The sequence below is a fragment of the Saccoglossus kowalevskii genome, chromosome 3, assembly GCF_978046115.1.
Source record: "Saccoglossus kowalevskii chromosome 3, keSacKowa6.1, whole genome shotgun sequence".
NCBI lineage: Eukaryota > Metazoa > Hemichordata > Enteropneusta > Harrimaniidae > Saccoglossus > Saccoglossus kowalevskii.
This window is the reverse complement of record NC_140643.1, coordinates 15,500,790-15,523,750: the sequence shown is the minus strand read 5'-3', so window position 1 is coordinate 15,523,750 and position 22,961 is coordinate 15,500,790. Positions and strand designations below refer to the sequence as shown.

Genomic DNA, 22,961 nt, shown 5'->3' with positions numbered 1-22,961 from the left:
TCTTAACAAGGAGGGAGGACACGTTCCCCATCGTTGTCAGTCCTAGCGGAGCAAATTCGCCTTTGTTGCCTGGAATACAATGTGGAGCTAACCGCACACCACCTTCCAGGGGTGAGGAACAGTCTGGCAGACGCCCTTTCAAGGCGGCTTCGTCTTCAGAAAACGGAGTGGCTTATACCCCAGTGGGTAGCCTTCAGGCTGTTTTGGCTGTGGGACAGTCCAAAGAGACCGGTTCGTCACACCCCAGAATGCCAAGCTTCCGACGTACACAACACTCCTGTCGACTCAAGGAGCCTGGGGCAGGGTCACTTTGCTGACCCCGTGGACCCACATAGATGAGTATGCCTTTCTTCCCTTCCCACTAGTTCACCGGGCACCGAAGAAAACTTTGACAGGTGCACAACTGCATGTTGTCATTGGTTGCACCCAATAGGCCAACCAAGGCCTAGTTTTCACTTCTGTTGGAAATGCTAGTCGAAACACCAGTAGTGCTTCCGGACTTACCACTCAGCACCACTAAAATTTTTGACGTGGAAAATAGTCTTCCTACTGGCCCTCGCCTCAGGTAGGCATCGGTCAGAACTGGGTGGCATTGTCCTTCTCGGACAATGTACCACCTTTATGGACAATCAAGTTGTGCTAAAGACACAAATCGAGTTTCTCGCCAAGAACCAAATCCCAGGACAAGATCCTCACCTGATCGTCATCCCCCGGCTGTCAAATTTTGTCGACCCAGAGGGTCAGGAGGAATTGTTTCTCTGTTTGGTTCGAGCACTGAGTTGCTACCAAAACCATACTAAGGATTCAAGACGTGGTGCCAAGCACTTGTCTTTGTGTTACAGTCCAGGCAGGCTGGATAGGCCGGCCTCCCTGACTTCCATCGCCAGGTGGATTACTGTGACTGTATTAGAGGTCTATAAAACTTAACTTCCTCAACAGAGAGCTTGCAGAGACACCAAGTATGAGCGCATGAGGCCCGTGCGATTGCTAACTCACTAGTCCCAGTGTCAGGCGACCCCCATTTTCTGAGGACAGGCTTCTGGAGAACGCAAACGTCTTTATCAACTACTACCTAAGAGACACCCAATCCATTGAGGAGGCCCTCTTCTAGATTGGATTCCGTCGTAGACTTTGGTTGCTGACCCAGCCTGAACGACCACAAGGGTCCCTGCGCATAGGCAATAAGTCGGTCTCAGCATTTTTGTGGACAGATTTCTCTACCATCAGCACTCCTTGGAAGTTTCCAGGTCTTGCTTTCGGCCTATGTCCTCACGCAGAACTGTTTTGGTCTTTACTTCGAAAGTATGCTGCTTTCTAATTTTGGTTTTGGGTCTAGCTTTCTCAGGCACACCGAACCCTGTCATTTTTGGCTTTTTGCTCAGGCAAGGTAAGACACCACCCTCTTTGGGGTCTTAGCTAGGTGATGAGTGATGTAGAGTGTATCATCCCGGACTGGGAAAAGACCTTCATCATTTTCTGTTTGCTCTGCCTACAATTCAAAATAGTCATTTTGACTGACCTGAGTCTATGGTGGGTAATTAAACGTAGTGAATTTCTCCGAACCCGCCTATTCACATAGTTCATACCCATCATAGGCTCTGGGTTCCCTCCAACCACCCCACTCTTTTCATAGCATTGGTCTAGTCCTCAGTGCGGTGAGAAAAGAACCAGAATTGATTATCTGGCTTTGATGGCACTGCCACATGGCCTCGGTCACGTGGTTCGTGACGTAAGGGAAAAGAATCTTGGGGTCATGAGGCTTCCCCTGACCTAGATTCTATCTCTCCATCATTGGCAGAATCGCTGATTAATGCCTACAGTTCAAAATAGTCATTTTGACTGACTGGAGTCTCTGGTGGGTATGAACTATGTGAATAGGCGGGTTCCTCCGCTTAAATTCGGGTGGTACCTAATTAATATTGTAATAAAATTCTCTTTTACACAGGGGGGGGGTGCGCTCAGGTATGCGCCCATCCCTAGAAAATCATGATTATAACTTCACAGAAACATTTTTTGTCCTCACTCTGATACTGTCCAGAAACAAAGCAATTATGAATTCATCTCATGCATTTGTTCAATGATCTGATTTAAGATGGTTAAATAGTAGCTGTTTTAATTTTAAAAGTACAAAATGAAAATCAAGCATTGCAAGCAAGGACTGTTGTGATTGCAAAGTTTTAATCATACAAAGTAATTTTTATTTTACAGAGCCAGGTTGCTACTAGTTTTGCAGAAAGAGAAAAACTACAGAAACAACTAAGAAAACAAAAACAAGAGGTAAACATATTTATTTATAATCATTAGTTGATATGAACATTATATAATATGTACTGATGTTAGGATGGACACAACTAACACATTTTTGACACAGCTAGGAATTTTTTTTGGACTGAGGAAAAACTTAATTATCCAAACTAGTTGTTGAAATCATAAAACTCAGTTGTGTATTTCAGTCAAATTTCAATTAGAAATGGCCACCACAGTAAGATTTAATTATATTGGGGAGGTTACAAATCATTGTATCCATGGAAAGAAGTTCAGATATTCCTGTTTTTTATTTGCTCTTTGTAATTTATTTGATGGAACCTTTCAAAATTTTCAAATTTGTAACTGCATTAACTTGTTAGCCCTGTCCATCCTTCAAAATTTCAAATTTACAAATGTGGTTTGTACTGCAGAACGAAAACTCAGTCTAATAGATCAGTTTGGGTGTCTGTAAAACATATGATAATCGTTAAAATGTACTGTCTACTCAATTGTAGGCTCACAAATCTGAGAAAAATAAGACAAAAGAAGTGAATGTTTGGGTCGAGAACAAAAAAGAGGCACACAGAAAAGAAGAAGAATACAAATGGAGCCAGGTAAGAAAATACTCCCTTCCTTGCCTAAGTTGTACAACTGAGACCTATGTTTTGACCCATGTGTGCCTCAGATATGCCTGGACCGATTATATTCAAACTTCACACATACATCATGCATCATGCATACATACATGTAGCACTTCTATTGGTTTCATAATCCAATTTAAAATCTAAATAAAAATAAAACATTTCTGCCATTATGGAACCTGATCTTGTTTACATTGATGGATTTGTTCCAGAGCCATATCTCTAACATGCCTTGACTGATCATGTTCAAACTTTATAAGTACTGGTACATCATTTATCATGTCACACATATGCATATTTTATTACCGGTATTTATTGAATTAGATCAAGTAGTGTACATGTATCTATGACATGATGTATAATGAATATATAAAATTTGAACATAATCAGTCAAAACATGTCAGAGATATGGCATTAGAACCGCATTCATTACAAAACAAAATGGCTACCAGTCAGTCATTTTGAATCCGATCTGAAAAACAAAATGGCATGCATCAAGGACCCATAATGTCCAATGTAAGTACCAAGTTTGAACAAGATCTACCTGTGAACAGCCGGGAAATGCTTGATTTCAATGATTTTTCAGCACAAAAATGGACGCCATCTTGAATCAGATTGTGAAACAAATTGATGTGCATATGTATAATATGATGTATGATATATGCGTGAAGGTTGAATGTGATTAGTCCAGGCATGTCTAAGATATAGAAGTGGAAGCACGAACAAACACACAGGTCAATTCATAATTCCCTGTTTGCGTATGGCATCCGAACAAGAACTAAACATCATGTCACACTTCATACACTTTTATTCATTTGTCAGTCCAATTCAAGATGGCCAAATGACAGTCATTTAATGTTTAAAAAATTCATCAAAATCAACATTTCTGCCATTCCAGAAGTGAATATCCGACTGACAGCTTTTTTGTTTTAACAAATGTTATTTTGGAGCTATATGCCTGAGATGCCCTGAACATTCAAATTAAAACAATATACTGGTATATAAACATCATATATTATGTCGCACATGTGCATATTTATTTGATTCAAGTAATACAATTTAAGATATAGCCAAACTGTGACAGTTCGGCCTTGTTTTGCCGCTCATATTTGAAACTTAGTTACATAGTTTATGCCTAAATGTGTTTCCTTTCACGTTCGCATAGAGGGTATAAATACCCATGATTTCTGTTATATTTCATGTTTTTACCAGTTGCCTCAGTACTCTATGTCAGTTTACTTCGTATTGCAATAAACCAATACTGTGTTTTTGCCAACGTAAATTACGCTTGTGTGTCTCTCTGTCGTTTATAATTGCCTTTAGCGTGAGCAGTAGCATATCCACAAACTACTCAAGTATTTCTGCAATTCAGGATCTGAGGCTCAGTCATGCATGGACAGATTTTGTTCAAACGTACTATGTACAGTACTTTAAATTTCATGGGAAATTAATGCATACCAATTCATTTGTCAGATTGATTAATGTTTTAGTGAATATAGTTCTGGATTCATATCTATGACATTCTCTTACTGTTCTTGTTCATGTTAAAACTTGAGAACTCACAGTTTCTATGTAATACAATTACTCATTTTTTTATTCGTTGTACAATATATTCAGTGAAGCCAGAATATTTTCAGTGCATATATTTCTATCATACATTATTCAGTAAATAAAACAGCCAAATACTTGATTTGTTTGATATTTCTCCTAGTCCAATTTGCATGGGGTGATGAACTGCATTTAATAAATATACCAGTATTGGGTATATATACAAATTCACTTTAATTGTTGGATTAGTATTAGGCAAAAGTTTATTTAATTTTGAAAGTGTCAATATACCAGATGATAACTGTTTCCATTGTGGAACAACTTGTGACTTGGCTTATGCTAATTTGTTGTCGAAAAATTGTTTTCAATTAAGATTTGCCATCTAAGGATAATTTGAAACAGAAATTATTATGAACATTAAAAGCATGCAATTATCGTTTCATTTTCATAAAATTTTATTGTTATCGCCAGTCAAGACTGGCATAACATTAGATTTACTAATTGTGAAACTAATCAGCAATTATTACATTTAGGTTTAGGTGTCGTGGACCATGTGCTTTGGCAAGATGATATCCAGTGTATGAGTTCATAACGTACATACATCATATGTTGTATCTTACAGATAGGTCCCATTTCAGTACTAGGAGCAGAGAAAAGAACATACTCACATCCACAACCAAGGCAAGATGACATACCTAGAAACATACCAGTAGAACAATGGGCATCACCAGAAACTGACCACTAACCAGTGATTATGTCATCATTTCCTTGCCAAATGTAACCATGTGCACAGATTATGATTAATTTAACAACAATTCAGTTTCAAGTCATGATCAAAAGATTTTTACAAACTTTATTTTAAGGTAAAAACTGACTTATAATTTTCGAGAAAATTGGTCATGAATCATAAGACAATGTTCGTGTTTTATGACCAACTTTCCAAAAATTAGTTATCTATTTTAGATCAAATATCCAATGATTTGTATTGTTTCATGTTCAGTTCATCAGATTGAACAATCCATCATTTACTTGGATCATTCTAATTCAGTTATTGCATTTACATGGCAGAACAAGGGGCGAGTCAGATTTAATTGAATGCCAAATTATATATGATGGATAATTGAATAAATGAAAATGATTTTATGTTTGTATAAATTGTGCCAATTGTTTTATTCATGAATGTAGTTATAACATATCAGTGCGAAGTTGTTTCCCATTTGAACTATGGAGGTCCTGTTTGTGTGTCATTTTATAGCACTAGGGGGCGTCATTGTCCATTACATTTCTCATTCTTTGTCCTGTGTACTAGTGTGTATTTTTGTTTGTTTATGTAACACTTTGTTTGATATTGTTTGGCTTCTTTGACTAGACCAGCAATAATACTTACTACATTACTATTTTTAAGCAAAGATTGCAAAGTGTGTGTTATGACTTGTTTGGTGTGTAATTTTTTTAGTTTATGAAAATAATCCACACACACACAAGTGCCAATATTTAATGAAATGTAAGTGCAATTGTTTTGTTCCTTTTCATGTTACTATTTTTGTTTTCAACAATGAGGTCATTCTTTTCTAACAAGAGAAACAGCTTGCACATGTGTGTGTCATGATGTCAATTTTTATGTAAAAAAATAATATAAATACATATAGAACAGGGGTATCGTACTTCATTGTTATTAAAATTAAATCAGTAGAATTGTTCATAACAATGCCTACGTTAATCGACTTATGTAATAATGTTTTCACCAACACTGATTATAGAGAGTCAAGTACAAATTTCCCATCAAGATGTGTGAGTCTTCAGAACTTCCCTGAAATGCCCTTTGTCCTCACATGGTGGGATAATGTATATTTATGGTATAAGAATTACTGTTACTACATGTACTGCAGTTTTAAGCAAACTTAAGTGGCACACAAGAGAAAGTTAATACAATTAGTGGCAAGGTATATAAAGGACCATGATCAGCATTGTTTTGTAAATTTTTTTGTTCTAATTATTGTTGTATCAAACATTGTAAGAAAACAAGGGGTGATGTGTCGTTTCACATGGCATGTGTTTACCATGCAAATGATGATGACATTAACCTTCCAGCTGTGCTAGTGTTGTTTTACTTGGGAAAATATTACACTACATATATTTATTTGTTTGGTATCACATGAATTTGATGAGTTATTCTACCCAGTTAACAAGAATGAGTACATTTGGTCAGTCTGTTATGTCTATTGATGAAGTTATGTATATTTTTTGGCTTAAATATTATCCTTATAATAGTTGTCTATGTATTACTGTATTTTATTCAGAATCTTTTATTTATCCAAATAAATAATTGTTTCATATATCTCAGTGAATTGTATTGATTAGATTTAATACTACTGAACTAAATTAGACATGGCATTGTTTATAATGCTTTAGAAATCTTCCTGTAATGTGAATGAGGGTAAACGCATCTGTCATCATTTCCATATACCGGTATATCTAGCAAAATCCATAATAGCATGATGATTACAGCAAGTGTTGCCAATATTTGAATCGACATTTTCAACCCAGCTGTGATGAGTGAATATACTATAGTTTTCAGGCTCCCCAGACAAGTTTCACATTCTCTCAATGGACATTTTATACTTTCTCTTCTATTTCCCAACAATACAGAACACTTTCAACCTTTCTGCACGGCGCTACGACTACAGCCCTTTAAGGTATCAGCAGTCGAACGATGAGTAACAAAAAAACGTAAAACCACAACATGTACACGTACGAGTCGCCGCTCACGCATAATTATTATTGTCCTAATATCGTAATATTTTTTTTTTAATTACCATACTGACCCCGCTGATGGTTCGGTAGTGTAATAAAGTTATTATTATTATTTTAGTTGCCAGACTCGTTAAGTTAGTTAAGTTAACAATAGTTAAGTTGCAAGACGGTACTGGATAATCTGCAACAGACAACCACCTGTATTACCAATGAGAGACACTGTTAGTATATCAAAGAGTGCTTATGTGGTGTTTTTACCTTGCCCGTACCATCTAAGATGGAAGGGAAAGGTATATTAAGAGAAAAATTTTGTCCGGCGTTGCCGTCGTCGTCATTGTTGTTGTTGTTGTCGTCGTCGTCGTCGTTAATAATTGTTATTGTGTGCATAATAACTTTACTAATTCTATTCCAAACTTTATCAAACTTGGTCACCTTATTCATCAGTATAAAGTCTTCCCTGAGTTTGAACAACAGATGTCCTGTATGAAAATATCGTGCAAAAATTGAGAAAATCTGATAAAATATTTTGACTGTTTCTACTTGACTGATCACTGGTGATACACATCAAAGGTCACTGATCTCAGTGGAAATATGCATTGTTGTATGTGTTCAATGAAGCAAATGATTTATCTTGTAATAATATCCTTGGTAATGTATCTCAGAATCGCATACTGGGTTTCAAAACCAACTCATGGAGAGATTGCACAGTCTGATACACATTTTCAAACCTACCAATAAAATCTTTACAGAAAACAAGATGTCAGAAAATCAATATAAGCACTGCTATGAACTGGGTGCCAAACTTTGATCAAGATCTGAAGCTAATAGAAAATCTGTTTAGTCAAAAGTTATCAAATCAAAAAACAATACATAAAAAATACATTAAAAGCAAAACATTTCATCCACATTTTAAAAAGAAAATTATTCTAAAATATATGTATTCTGTATTTGACAAACAGTTCATTCGACAAATGAAAACTCACAGGAATATGTTTCAGCTATTAGAACAGAATGATAGAGTTTTTATAATACTAGTTTAAAAACGCACTTCAGAGATTGCAGTGTTTGAAGATGTAGTTTCTCAGGACGCAACAGTACTGTTGACTTCTCCCTCCACTGGACACCAACTATTTAAGTTGATTTGCATACAAAGCAGAGCTTGCAACATGATAGCTATTCATAAAGGGTGTTTTTTTTTACTTTTCATATAATACAGTAGTCACACAATGAGGCAGTTCATATTTGTCTCAGTGAATCATTCATTTTTGACAGACACCTGTACAAAATACTTGAACTAAAGCCAGCTAAATTTTTCTGTTATCTTGCATGTTTTATGAATCTATTCACATCTAAATGCAGCACTTTTTTTTTTGCAATGAGACATTTGTTTTTATTCTAAATATCTCAATTACTTTCAATAAAGCTGGAAATTATGTTCCTTAAAATAATTAAACAAACAAGGCACCAATGTTTTTGTAAGATATTTACATCTTTTAAGGACATTCGGTAGACTGATTCCCCACTGTTGGTTCAACCCCAAAACTTGTTTGTATTCAAAATTAATTATGACAATGCATATTTATATTGAAACAAACTATGATAAAGGGAATTATATTATATAACAAAGGGCAAGGTCACCAGAGTTCAACTATGTTATATTATTGCTATAACTTCATAAGCGCATAATGGAAAATACAAAGAATTAACAAGAAAAACATGCTAGATAGTAATCTTTCTGACGCTTATCAAAAAGTAGTGGAAAAACAGGGTGACGACGTTGTACATCTTTGTGTCACAGAAAAAACTTGAACTGGGGCGATCGGCAATGTCAAACACTGAAGTGTATGTATTATTTGCATTTATCGCAGAGGTATGTTGTTCTGAGGTTCAAATTACATGTAATTACTTTCTTTTCAAATATTCTCATCGCCCCTTTGCTGGATTGATGTTTAAACTTACCCAGTAACTCAGTTTTACTGAAGAAGGTTTATGCGTACTATAAATATAACGAACATTATACCAGAAATGCCTTGACCACGCCGACTGTTAACGCTCTCAAACGCCCTCACGCGACATTACGTGGTGGAAACCCACATAAAGTCACGTGAGGGCGTTTACAAGCGTTAACAGTCCTCTCAGGTCTTTGCCGAAATGCCTCTGGCATTTGTTCGCTGACTTAGTATACTAACAAATTAGTCCCGAGGGCTGTCGACAGTCTGCAATACTCAGTATAACGGAATCCCGCCCCCCCACTCCCTATATTTAGGGGGGGGGAGGGCTATGCTTGTTCCCTCATTTTTTTGACCCCCCCTATCTAGGGAAAAGAAGAAAATTTAACCCCTTCTTTCACGGGCTTTTTCGATGAATTTCACCCCCTATCTAGGGAACTTTTCAGTCTAGAACTCCTTTTAAATCCCCCTTTTTTGTATATCTCGGGAAGTGTTTTGAAATACACCCCCTATTTTGAGAATCTCGGGAAAACAAGCAAAAAATACCCCCTTTTCTACGATTTTCTCGGGAAAATGTTCCCGAGACAGATCGTCAAAAAGTACCCCCTTTCCCGAGAAAATGGGAACGCGCATGCGGCCCCCTATGGATCCTGAGTGGGGGGGGGGGGGAACGGAATTCAGATAACACAACCCCCCTGCTAAAACCTAAACTATGTACTACTTTCAAAAGTCTGCTTCAAGCAGGAAGAAATGTTTCGTAATTTTACTTCATAATCTTGACCACTTGCAAACAACTTTTCTGTTTTTCAGACTCGCAAGACACATGTCCAGCTTTTCAAAACAGTTCTGCCTTTCTAAACGACTTCCCTGTCTTTGCAACCCTCCCGACGTCGAACTTGGGCTATTTCCCTTTTACGTCAGTCGAAACCGTTTTGCTGACTCCCGAAAAAAACACTGCACATGATGTACTTTTCAGACAATGTTTCAATGGAACCTTGCAGATTCCCATTTAACGGTAGCGAGATTATGAGATTATTATTAATGCTCAACTTATTATTATATTTGCCATTCGACTAGCAAGGAAGGTTATTTAATAGTGAATTGGAAGTAATCGGATATACAGTCTGAAAAGTTCGGCTTTAGCCAATGCGCCCTCCCACGGATTCAATGCGTCCGTGTGAATCCGTCGGCGAGGGCGCAATAACTAACGCCGACTATGACAGACTACTGTAGAATACTTTATTTTAGCTTGGAATTTATTTCACTATTTTCGCTGAAGGGATGATTCGTTGAAAATAAAATTCAGCGAATATACTTTTTTTCCTATATTTCACATTAATCTCATAAAAAAATCAGTGAAAATAAATTCCACGTAAAACGCCCAAAAAGCCTTTTCAGCGAAAATTAATTCAAGCGAAAACAAAGTATTCCACAGTATTTGATATTATCAAAAATATGGTTAAATGGTTAAAAATCCATTCAAATAATATTGAAATAATCGGAAATATATAGTAACCAGTAAGGAAAACATCTCGATGAAAGTGAATTACACCAGAACAAACCATATATTTTGAGGAAATGAAAACCATGAACAACACCCGATTAACATACGATATTTCACTAAAGATAACTCATCTGTACAACACGACTGACGGTGAAAACTAGTTTAATGTATATAGTTCCCCTCTGAACTCATTTATTGAACTCATTGTAATTCCTTTTTAATTTGAACAGTGTTAAACTTTGAGACATGGCAACGTAAACAGACGTGGTTTGGCGGTCGAGGCTCGGATTTCAAAGTGGTCACTTAAGGAGCCGGGAAGACAAGATGGAACTTTTATAGGAGCAGACTGACATAATAAGGCACAGCATACATTCAAATAAAACAAATACAATCTGGATTTAATACTAAATATCCCTATCACAATTAATAATCTAGCACATTGAAAAAAAATATTTATCTGATCAGCTCAGTGAAAAGTGGTAATACAGAGTCAGTGTAAAACTTCAGTGATGATCACGTGATGAAAGTCAAGCCCACGGTGTATACACCATAGTTCTTCCACGCCATGGAGATGCGGGATGTAGGTGTGCGTAGTTGAGTAAAGTTATTGTAGCAAGTTCAGATCTGGAGCTCAATGCGGTAGCAGACAGCAAGTAGTCAAGCAGAGACACAAAGGTACTGGCAAAGTTCAGGAATAGGTAGCCTCCATGGAGTGTGTTCCAGAGTCATTTGTAACCCCTGTAGTCTGTGGTCTTTCCAGCTATCATTGACTGTATGTAACAGTACAACGTACAGTGTCATACTGCAGGAACCTTCTAATTGAGCTATTGACTGCTGAAGGTTTCACCGAGGACTGACTAAATGTTAGTTTAAAAGCTGTTGGTCAATGCCATTGGTAATGCAACAATGAAAACATAATTTCTCATGTGTATCTGTTTACCGAAGATATGCAATTTTAACTATCTTATTGGAGACCCTAGTTCATTGAGCATCTCGGTCAAGCTGTGATTTCCTCTTCTTGGCAAATGGCTTGATCAGATACATAATGTACTGTGATAGGGTATCAGTAGTGAACAGATATTCAATATAACATGTTAAAAGTAAAGTACAATATACAGGAACATATAAATAAAGTGTATAAACATATCAAACATGGTCTTCCAACAGACTCCCATTTTTCCCTATTTCCCAACATTCTTCGATCCATACTCAAATAATACTCAAAGCACAGTATAACCATACAACTTTTTATCCACCCTCAATTGAATCACTCTCCAAATTCGTGTAGTATATACTGGGTGTATATATATATATATATATATATATATAATTTTACGTTTATGTATATTTTAATTTATATTCTAAAATATTTAACATTTTACTAACCACAGATATACTATAAATTTTCTAATTTAAACCAATTCCAAATACATTTAAGATCCAGAAAAGTTGATGTTACTTCACACCAGGTTGTTCCTATTTGTAGACTACTCACCATCATCAGTGGGTTCTAACCATATAGTTTAAGTCGATCGTAATGGACTACTTTTGGTACTACTCGTGTACTTCTGAATTCTATATAACAAACAACTTAGATAGTGTATTGTGTGGTCCCTCCCAAATTGGCCGAGCTTCAATCAAGACCCCTTTTTTCCTCTGAAGATTGAAGAGCCATACAAATTGACTTCTCTTCAAGGGTTTGTATATGATCACAGTCTAGTTTTTTGTCGTCGCGCACTATTCTAGCTCGCTCATAAGTTTCTCTCAGTCTATGTCTCAGTGTTTGTACACACCCTGTGGCGATGTCATCATTTTCCTCATTTATGACCCTACTCATTGCAATTTCAATTGGCGTGGATGTCTTAATAGATTTGGTGTCTCACCTATTGATGTTTTATTGAAACTCTCAACCATTCCGTCCGATTTTGGATTTTAGACCTTTGTACGCATCTTCTCACAAACCAAGCGAGTGTGTCACTTCTTGGAACACCTGCGGCCCGGCCGGGCGTTCCTGATCAGTGTTTTTCTTAAAGCGCGGCCCCACAATCCCAGGGATTGTACCAGTGCGTCATGGGAAACGTAATTTGCATGATCCCCAGTTATTTACTTGGTAAACAGCTGTTATCATTTTAACCGAAGGTTCAATTCCGCGAGCTAACATACGCTATTATCGAATTTAAAAGGACTCATTGAATCGCGTTGTTCAACGCCAACGGGGCCCACGCAATCTTTTGAAAGCAGTTTTCATACTTGCATCATGGAGTTCCTTATTTAGTATCGTGCTTGCATGAAACAGCGCATCGACAATATTAAGTGTAGTTTATTTGAATGACCTACACAATGTAGTTATTGCACGGTACAACGTTTGTCACAATGCGGCCAGGCAACGTGACAAAAAGGCGCCAACAAATTAAATAAAAACAACAACTTCGTGATACGGGCGTGTAGCACGGGCATACCCAGTTGCCCGACGCCCAATAAATACGAATATTTGCGCGACTCATAGGCTACAAAAAAGTATTAAACACGGACACGTATAAATTTTACGCAATGTTGTCGGCCACCAATAATTTCACTGCGGGGATATATTTCAGGGAATATAACATTTTCTGCGAGATCTTTCAATTTATTTATTTCGAGACACATTTGTACTTTTTAAACTAGAACTTTATATAATGAATTCGAGAACTATACTCGACATATTGTCGGGGACTTATTTGTTGACGAGCCCTTCGAACGAACCTCGCTATTACCATGTTATCATGACCAAACAGACCCGTCACATCCGCCAATGAACTAATCTAAGCCAGTATCCACAGCTTGGTTCGTCTTTTCATCGACAATGGGGTGAAAACTATTTTTCCCTTCTCGTAACTGACCTGGTTCCCCTCTGTTTGCCGCTGGAAAAATAAGAATCGAGCAAGTTTACAAGCCCTCTAGTCGTGAATGTCCTTTTTGCGCACATACACTAAGGTAATTACTAGTATTGGAATGTTTACGCACAGTCTCCCCTTTCTCGTGCACACCCCAGTTCGTGCCACCCGTACTCGCTCGCGCCAGATAGGCGACGACCCTGGAGTGACCGAGCAAACAGCTCACAGCATACCATTTTTTTTATTAGCTCCATGATATCACTTACATCAACTCCGTAATTCCATAAACATACAGAGAGATTGAACAAACAACACCTTACATTGCAGGATTAGCACCTTGCATTTGCATAAACCCATGACTGACAGTAATTTCGAGCAGTCCTACCGCTTTTACGCGAAAAGCTCACTAACATCGCTCAGAACTTGCAAAATAACATCGCAACTGTATCGCAGATATATTCATGTCTATGTACATGAAAAGAGTGATTTTGCGGAGCACCCGGAAGCGATGTTTCGCGCTTGATTGTCATTTGCATACTGGATTGTTATTCGATCAGCTGATTGATATTGATGATACAATACCCCTCTTCATATTCATAAGGCCCCATTCTGCCCAATACCCTCTTTGGCTTCAACCATTCAGTCTAGATAAGCTAAATATGCTCTCCTGTGGTCAGTTTCTGTCTATTTTGATCTGGCTACCTTTTTTGTAGCTACTTGTACTTACCCTTCTTATCATTAGGTTTCTATTTAACTTTGGGTGACCTACCCTGTGTACGCCTTTTAGATGACCGAACATCCTCATTTGGAATTGATTCTAAAGAATCTGACTCTTCTTCAACTGCCTCATATTCTCTTCTTGACATGCCATCTGCATTTTGGTGACTACCTGCCCTAAACTAAACTGTTAAACTATAATTACGCTCATGTTTTGACAATGCCTTACTTGCATCTCCAATTACCATTTCTACTCAATTTTGACTTTGAGACAGAACTCTTCCTATAGCATTCGTATTCAATTCATGCTTGTGTAGAAGATATGTTAGAATGGGTGAACTGGCCATTCCTCAGGCCACACAAACTGACCACACAAATTTTCTCTATTTTTCGGTTTAGACATATTTGCAAAATCTTTTATAAAGTGTCAATAGAAACAAATGTATCTTGATCAAATATCCAATGATTTAGAATGTTTCATGTTCAGTTCACCAGATTGAGCAAACCATCATTTACTTGAATCATTCTAATTCAGTTATTGCATTTACATGGCAGAACAAGGGGCAAGTCGGATTTAATTAAATGCCAAAATATATATGATGCAAGATTAAATAAATGAAAATGATTTTATGTTTGTATAAATTGTGCCAATTGTTTTATTCATGAATGTAGTTATAAATTATCAGTTGTTTCCCATTTGAACTATGGAGGTCCTGTGTATGTGTAATTGTATAGCACTAGGGGGCGCCATTGTCCATGACATTCTTTATTCCATGAATAAAATGTCTTGAGCTGCCATTACGGAGTAGAAATAATGTGTTGTGTGTATATATTTTTGTTTTACATTGCTCGGCTGTTTTGACCAGTTTTATTCAAAAATACTTACTGCATTACTATTTTTAAGAAAAGATTGCAAACTGAAAGGTGTGTTTTGACTTTTTTATGCGTATCTTTTTTTAGTTTATGAAAATAATCCACAAACACAAGTGCAAATATTTAATGAAATGTAAGTGCAATTGAACATGTTTTCATGTTACTGTTCTTGTTTTCAGCAATGAGGTCATTCTGTTCTAACAAGAGAAACGGCTTATACATGTGTGTGTTATGATAGATTATGTCAATTTTTATGTTAAAAAGAAAACAATAATTTATATGGATATGGGATAGCGATTAAAGTTATATTAAATTGTTTTCATCAACACTAACTATAAAATTAAAAAGTAAAATTGACATCAAGATGTGTCATTCTTCTGAACTTGAAATGCCCTTTGTCCTCACATGGCAGGAGAATGTATATTTATTGTGTACGAACTATGGTACTGCTGCACTTTTTACGAAAACTAATGTGGCACTCTGGTGGCAAGTATATAAAGGGCAATGATTTCCGTAAATGTTTACTTGTTACATATAATACTGAGTCAATATAATTATTGTGGTACAAATTCAGAAAACAAGAAATGATATGTCATGTCATATGGCATGTGTTCACCATGCAAATGGTGACAACATTAACCTTTCAGCTGTGGTAGTGCTGTTTTGATTGGGAACAGTTGTACTTGAAAAAAAATGTTACACCACATGTATTTATTTGGTATCACAAAAACCATACTGCCTCAGATGAATTTGATGAATTAATCAACACAATTAACAATAATGAGTACATTTTGTCAGTCTGTTTGTCCAATTATGGAGTTGTGTATATTTTTTGGCTTAAGTATTATTCTTGTCATAGTTGGCTATGTATTACTATGAGGTTATTACGAGTCTGAGTACTGTCTGAGTGCATACTTTTGCAGTATCCTTGTAATAACCTCATTATTATTATTATTATACGTTTTTTTCCTCTCAGAAATATAAATAGATTTTGTTGTCTTCACATAAAGGATGTAAGCTATTAAAACGGCGTGCAAAGATGTGCAAAGCAAATGCAAAGTTTGCAGATTTGCGTGTATATTTGGCCTAAATTGTTGTCTTATCTACCCGTGAACTTAGATACCAGGAAATGTGAATAAAATGCACGTGAAAGTCCCATATATTAGCAAAGTGACATATAAGCTGACCGGAGTATGTTCTAAAACAGCTTCAAATAATATGAGAAGCATTTGAAACGTTGGTGGGTTTGCTAACATACTTGATCTAAATCATTGTTTCATCGACCCCGCGGTTTAAAATAGAGAAAAAGATGAGTAAATGTATTAGTAAAGCTCCTTATATTAGCAGATTATACCGCCATCAAAGCGTAAAACAATAATCAAACTAAATACAAAGTTGAGAAAAGCGATTGCAAAATTAGCAAATTTACATGGAAATGTGACCTATGTTGTTATATTATCGAAAATCATCGTTAAAAGTTCGAAAAAAGTGAATACATATGTCGTAAATGACCGATAAATACGAAAGACACAGGTGCAAACGAATGCAATTTTGAAACATTTCAAAACATTAAATGGCCGCCAATTCGAGAAAATTCAAATAGTCAGCATAGCCAGGTGTAGTCAGGTGATCGGCCATCACGAAAGTTTACAATAATCGGGCGTGGCTAGTAATTGCATGGTAGACTGCCTGAGCAAAATGGCTGGTGAAATACTTTTTTTTTTTGCTTTCGTCACGATCATGGAAATAACATCAAGCATTTTTGTGTATTTTATACTTGTGATGTCACACATTCATAGTAGAAAGTCATGCTGAATATTTTGATTTTTTAAGTTTATAGAATGTTTTAAAATTTGCACGTATTTTCAATGTACAAATATATTTTCCGATAGGCACATAATGAATATAAGCTGTTAAAACGGCATGCAAAGTTGTGCAAAGTAAGTACAAAGTTGGTAGATTTGAGTATATATTGGATCTAAGTTGTTGTCATATCTAGCCGTGAAGTTATAAAGTCGGAAAAGTGAATAGAATGCAAGTGAAAGTCCCGTATATTAGCAGAGTGACGTATGGGATGACAGGAGTATGTTCTAAAATAGCTTAAAAAGATATGAAACGCATTTGAAAAGTTGGTGGGTTTGCTAATATATTTGACCTAAGTCATTGTTATATCGATCCCGCAGTAAAAATAGAGAAAAAGATGAGTAAATGCATTGAAAAAGCTCCTTATATTAACAGATTATACCGCTATCAAAGCGTAAAATAATAAACGAACTGCTAACAAAGTTGTGAAAAGTGATTAAAAAGGGCCGCAAAGTTGTGCAAAGTGAGTGAAAAGCTGGTAGATTTGCGTATATATTTGACCTAATTTGTTGTCATATCTAACCGTGAAGTTACAAAGTCGGAAAGTGAAGAGAATGCAAGTGAAAGTCCCGTATATTAGCAGAGTGACGTATGGGATGACAGGAGTATGTTCTAAAATAGCTTAAAAAGATATGAAACGTATTTGAAAAGTTGGTGGGTTTGCTAATATATTTGACCTAAGTCATTGTTATATCGATCCCGCAGTAAAAATATAGAAAAAGATGAGTAAATGTATTGGAAAATCCCCTTATATTAAGAGATTATACCGCTATCAAAGCGTAAAATAATAAACAAACTGCTTACAAAGTTATGAAAAGTGATTAAAAAGTAGGCAAATGTACATCGAAATGTGACCTACGTTTTTATATTATCGAGAACCATTGTTAAAACTTCGAAAAAAACGAATAAATATGTCGTAAATGGCCGTTTATTATCGTACTGAATGCTGGAGGACGTAGAGGTCATAGATCAACTTACGAAAGACACAGGTGCAAACAAATGCAATTTTGAAACATTTCCAAACATTAAATGGACTCCAATTCGAATAAAATTCAAATAGTCAGCATAGCCGAGTAGTCAGGTGATCGGCCATCACGAAAATTAACATTAATCGGGCGTGCCTAGTAAATGCATGGGAGACTCCCTGAGCAAACTGACTGCTGAAATATTATTTTTTGCTTTCGTCACAAACTTGGAAAAGACATAAAGCATTTTTTGTGCATTTCTATACTTGTGATGTCACACATTTACAGTAGAAAGTCGTGATGATTATTTGGATTTTTTAAGTTCATAGAATGTATAAAAATTTGCACGTATTTTCAATTTACAAATAGATTTTGCTGTCGGCACATGTTGGATGTAAGCTATTGAAACGGCGTGCATAGTTGTGCAAAGTTAGTGCAAAGTTGGTAGATTAGCGTATATATTTGACCTAAGTTGTTGTCATATCTAACCGTGAAGTTATAAAGTCGGAAAAGTGAATAGAAAGCAAGTGAAAGTCCCGTATATTAGCAGTGTGACATATGAGCTGACTGGAGTATGTTCTAAAATAGCCTAAACACGTATGAAAAGCATTTGAAACAAGTTATTGTCAATGACACGTCCCCGTTCCGTTCATATTTGAGTGACATATACATTCAAAGCAGATCATGACGTGGTCTGATCCGAAATGCACCTGCATATGTAGCAACACATTGTACTAAATCTGAACAAAATCCATCCATGCATGACTGAGCTCCGGTTCCGGAATTGTGAAAATACGTGATTTTGATGCATTTTCGGCCTTAAAACGGCCATCATTCAGCTATTGTTAAGCGGATCATGAAACAAATGCACATATCTATTTGTGACATGATGTACCATGTGTGTGTGAAGTTTGAACTTGATCAATCCAGACATGTCTCGGATACGGATCCAGAACTGAATTCTTTAAAACAAAATGGCCGCCAGTCGGCCATTTTGAACTTGATCCGAAAAAAATGACGTGCATCAAGGCCCTATTATGTTTAATGTATGTACCAAATTTGAACAAAGTCCGTCCATGCATAACTGAGATCCGGGTCCGGAATGGTGAAAATGTGCGATTTCAATGCATTTTCGGCCTTAAAGCAGCCGCCATTTGGCTATCGTTAATGAGATCATGAAACAAATGCACATACATATTTCTGACATGATGTACCTTGTATGTGTGAAGTTTGAACTCGATCAATCCAGGCATGTCTCAGATACGAATCCAGAACTGAATTCTTTAAAACAAAATGGTTGCCAGTCGGCCATTTCAAAGCCGATCCAAAAAAATGACGTGCATCAAGGTCCTATTATGTTTAATGTATGTACCAAATTTGAACGAAATCCGTCCATGCATAACTGAGATCCGGGTCCGGAATGGTGAAAATGTGCGATTTTGATGCATTTTCGGCCTTAAAATGGCCGCTATTCAGCTATCGTTAATCGGATCATGAAAAAAATGCATGTGCATATGTCCCATATAATGTGTGATGTATGAGTGAAGTTAATCAGTCCATGCATGTTCGAGATACAGGAGATCACGGACGCACGGATGCACGGACGCACGGACGCACGGACGAACGGACGCACGGATGCACGGACGCACGGACGCACACAGGGCAAAACATAAAAATGGTGGGTTTGCTAATATATTTGACCTAAGTCAATGTTATATTGACCCAGCAGTTAAAAATATAGAAAAAGATGAGTAAATGTATTGGAAAAGCGCCTCATATTAACAGATTATACCGCTATCAAAGCGTAAAATAATAAACAAACTGCTTACAAAATTGTGAAAAGTGATTGAAAAGTTGGCAAATTCACATGGAAATGTAACCTATGTTGTTATATTATCGAGAACCATCGCTAAAAGTTCGAAAAAGGTAAATAAATGTATGTCGTAAATGACCGTTTATTATCTTACTGATTGCTGGATGACATAGAGGTCATATGTCAACTTACGAAAGACACAGGTGCAAACAAAAGCAATTTTGAAACATTTCCAAACATTAAATGGACTCCAATTCGAATAAAATTCAAATATTCAGCGTAGCCGAGTAGTCAGGTAATCGGTCATCACAAAAGTTAACATTAATCGGGCGTGCCTAGTAATTGCATGGGAGACTCCCTGAGCAAACTGGCTGGTGAAATTTTATTTTTGGCTTTCGTCACAAACATTGAAATGACATAAAGCATTTGTTTTGGATTTTATACTTGGATAGTCACACACTTATAATAGAAAGTCGTGCTGATTATTTTGATTTTTTAAGTTTATAGAATGTTTTAAAATTTGCACGTATTTTCAATGTACAAATATATTTTGCGATAGGCACATAATGAATGTAAGCTGTTAAAACGGCGTGCAAAGTTGTGCAAAGTGAGTACAAAGATGGTAGATTTGCATATATATTTGACCTGAGTTGCTGCCATATCTAACCGTGAAGTTGTAAAGTCGGAAAAGTAAATAGAAGCAAGTGAAAGTCCTGTATAGCAGAGTGACATATGAACTGACCGGAGTATGTTCTAAAATAGCCTAAAAAGATATGAAATGCATTTCAAAAGTTGGTGGGTTTGCTAATATATTTGATCTAAGTCAATGTAATATCGACCCAGCAGTTAAAAATATAGAAAAAGATGAGTAAATGTATTGGAAAAGCCTCTTATATTAACAGATTATACCGCTATCAAAGCGTAAAATAAAAAAAAAAACTGCTTACAAAGTTGTGAAAAGTAATTGCAAAATTGGCAAATTTAAATGAAAATGTGACCTATGTTGTTATATTATCGAGAAACATCGCTAAAAGTAAATAATATGCCGTAAATGGCCGTTTATTATCATACTGATTGCTGGATGACGTAGAGGTCATAGGTCAACTTACGAAAGACACAGGTGCAAACAAATGCAATTTTGAAACATTTCCAAACATTAAATGGACTCCAATTCGAATAAAATTCAAATAGTCAGCATAGCCGAGTAGTCAGGTGATCGGCCATCACGAAAGTTAACATTAATCGGGCGTGCCTAGTAATTGCATGGGAGACTCCCTGAGCAAACTGGCTGGTGAAATATTATTTTTTGCTTTCGTCACAAACATGGCAATGGAAAACACGTATTTTCAATATACAAATATACTTTGCAATAGGCACATAATGAATGTAAGCTGTTAAAACGGCGTGCAAAGTTGTGCAAAGTGAGTACAAAGTTGGTAGATTTGCGTATATATTTGACCTAAGTTGTTGTCATATCTAACCGTGAAGTTATAAAGTCGGACATTTTAATAGAAGCAAGTGAAAGTCCTGTATAGCAGAGTGACATATGAGCTGACCGGAGTATGTTCTAAAATAGCGTAAAAAGATATGAAATGCATTTGAAAAATTGGTGGGTTTGCTAATATATTTGACCTAAGTCATTTTTATATCGACCCAGCAGTTGAAAATATAGAAAAAGATGAGTAAATGTATTGGAAAAAAAAACTTATTTTAGCAGATTATACCGCTATCAAAGCGTAAATTAATAAACAAACTGCTTACAAAGTTGTGAAAAGTGATTGCAAAGTTGGCAATTTTACATGGACGCGTGACCTATATTGTTATATTATCGAGAACCACCGTTAAATGTTCAAAAAAATGTGAATAATCATGTCGTAAATGGCCGTTTATTATTGGACTGATTGCTGGAGCACGTAGAGGTCATATATCAACTTATGAAAGACAGATGTGCAAACGAATGCAAATTCACTACGTTCAATTACCCACCATAACCTCCGGTCAGTCAAAATGACTATTTTGAACTGTAGGCATTAATCAGCGATTCTGCCGGTGACGGAGAGATAGAATCTAGGTCAGGGGAAGCCCTATGACCCCAAGATTCTCTTTCCCTTACGTCACAAACCACGTGACCGAGGCCATATGGCATAGCCATTAACGGCTGTACAACTACTCTTCTTTCATCTCCGCCTCGTCGGGAATGATTCTGAGCGGCTCTGCCTGGCTCTTTTGCTTTTTCCTTTCTAGGTTTCTAGCGTGGGTTATTGCCGCAGGCGCGGCATCCGACATTCTAGCTGGTAGGATAAGTTTTCTTGTCTTTTTTTACCCTTGTAGTCAGGGAGCATGTGCATCAATTCTGAAGCCCGTGGGACTTGGGTGGTGAAAGCAAATCACTTATCTATATGGCTTCAGGTGACCCTAATTGATGATAAAAAACATGTTGACAGTCTGGAAACTTGTTGTGTTATTGGTTTTTAACAAAAGAAGGCAATGCCTATTTTTGCACACTTTTGTTTACGACTGTTGCACATGTACCCCTTGCGTATTTCCTGCCATTAGTTCAAATGGCTCTGTGTGTTGGCAGGTTGGTGGTTAAAGTGAACCATATGTTTTAATTACACTGAGGAATCTCTAAATAACATTGAAAATAAGTTTACACTCTGAGTTCCTGTCCTGCAGATTTTTTTTTTAACCAGAAAGATCGCCTTATTTTCATTGCTCATTAAGTTAATTGTTAGCACTTGCCAATATATCTCTATATATGAAACCTGTCAATTATTATAATTCTCAGTGTGTGATTTTTTTCAGAAGACATGTCTATTTATTTATCAAATATATAACTATATATAGCTGGGTTATTAAACGTAACTACTCATAAGGGTCAGACCATTCGATTGGAGGGGGGGGGTCAAATTAAAAAACATTGACATTTCCCCAAAAATCATATGTCTGTTTGGTTTTATGTTGGAAAGCGCTAAAAAAATAGGTCAATACCTAGTGAACATTAATTTACTTGCCATGATGACCTCATCCCTCAAATATTGAATGGTCTAACCCTGTATACATATAATACACTTTTATTGTAGCCTATAATGACCAATTTTTCTTATGTATGTTTCAGATCATCTATCAGTAGACCGAGCTGTAGATTATAAACCTGAACTTTGTAGAACTCTAATAGTCACCTATTTGGTGTAGTAATAGTGTTCAAATGGTG

The 22,961-nt window shown here is 36.5% G+C and overlaps 1 protein-coding gene across 1 annotated transcript in view; it reads left to right on the top strand.

Moving 5' to 3' along the window:
• LOC100375342 (uncharacterized) overlaps positions 1 to 5,591 on the top strand; it is a 33,270-nt gene extending 27,679 nt beyond the window's left edge. The window contains exons 8-10 of the mRNA XM_085496811.1: positions 2,209 to 2,277; positions 2,763 to 2,861; positions 5,059 to 5,591. Of these exons, the coding sequence (XP_085352937.1) occupies positions 2,209 to 2,277; positions 2,763 to 2,861; positions 5,059 to 5,181 (291 nt within the window). The 3' untranslated portion in view covers positions 5,182 to 5,591. The remainder of the gene's footprint in view (positions 1 to 2,208; positions 2,278 to 2,762; positions 2,862 to 5,058) is intronic.
• The last annotated feature ends 17,370 nt before the right edge of the window (positions 5,592 to 22,961 follow it).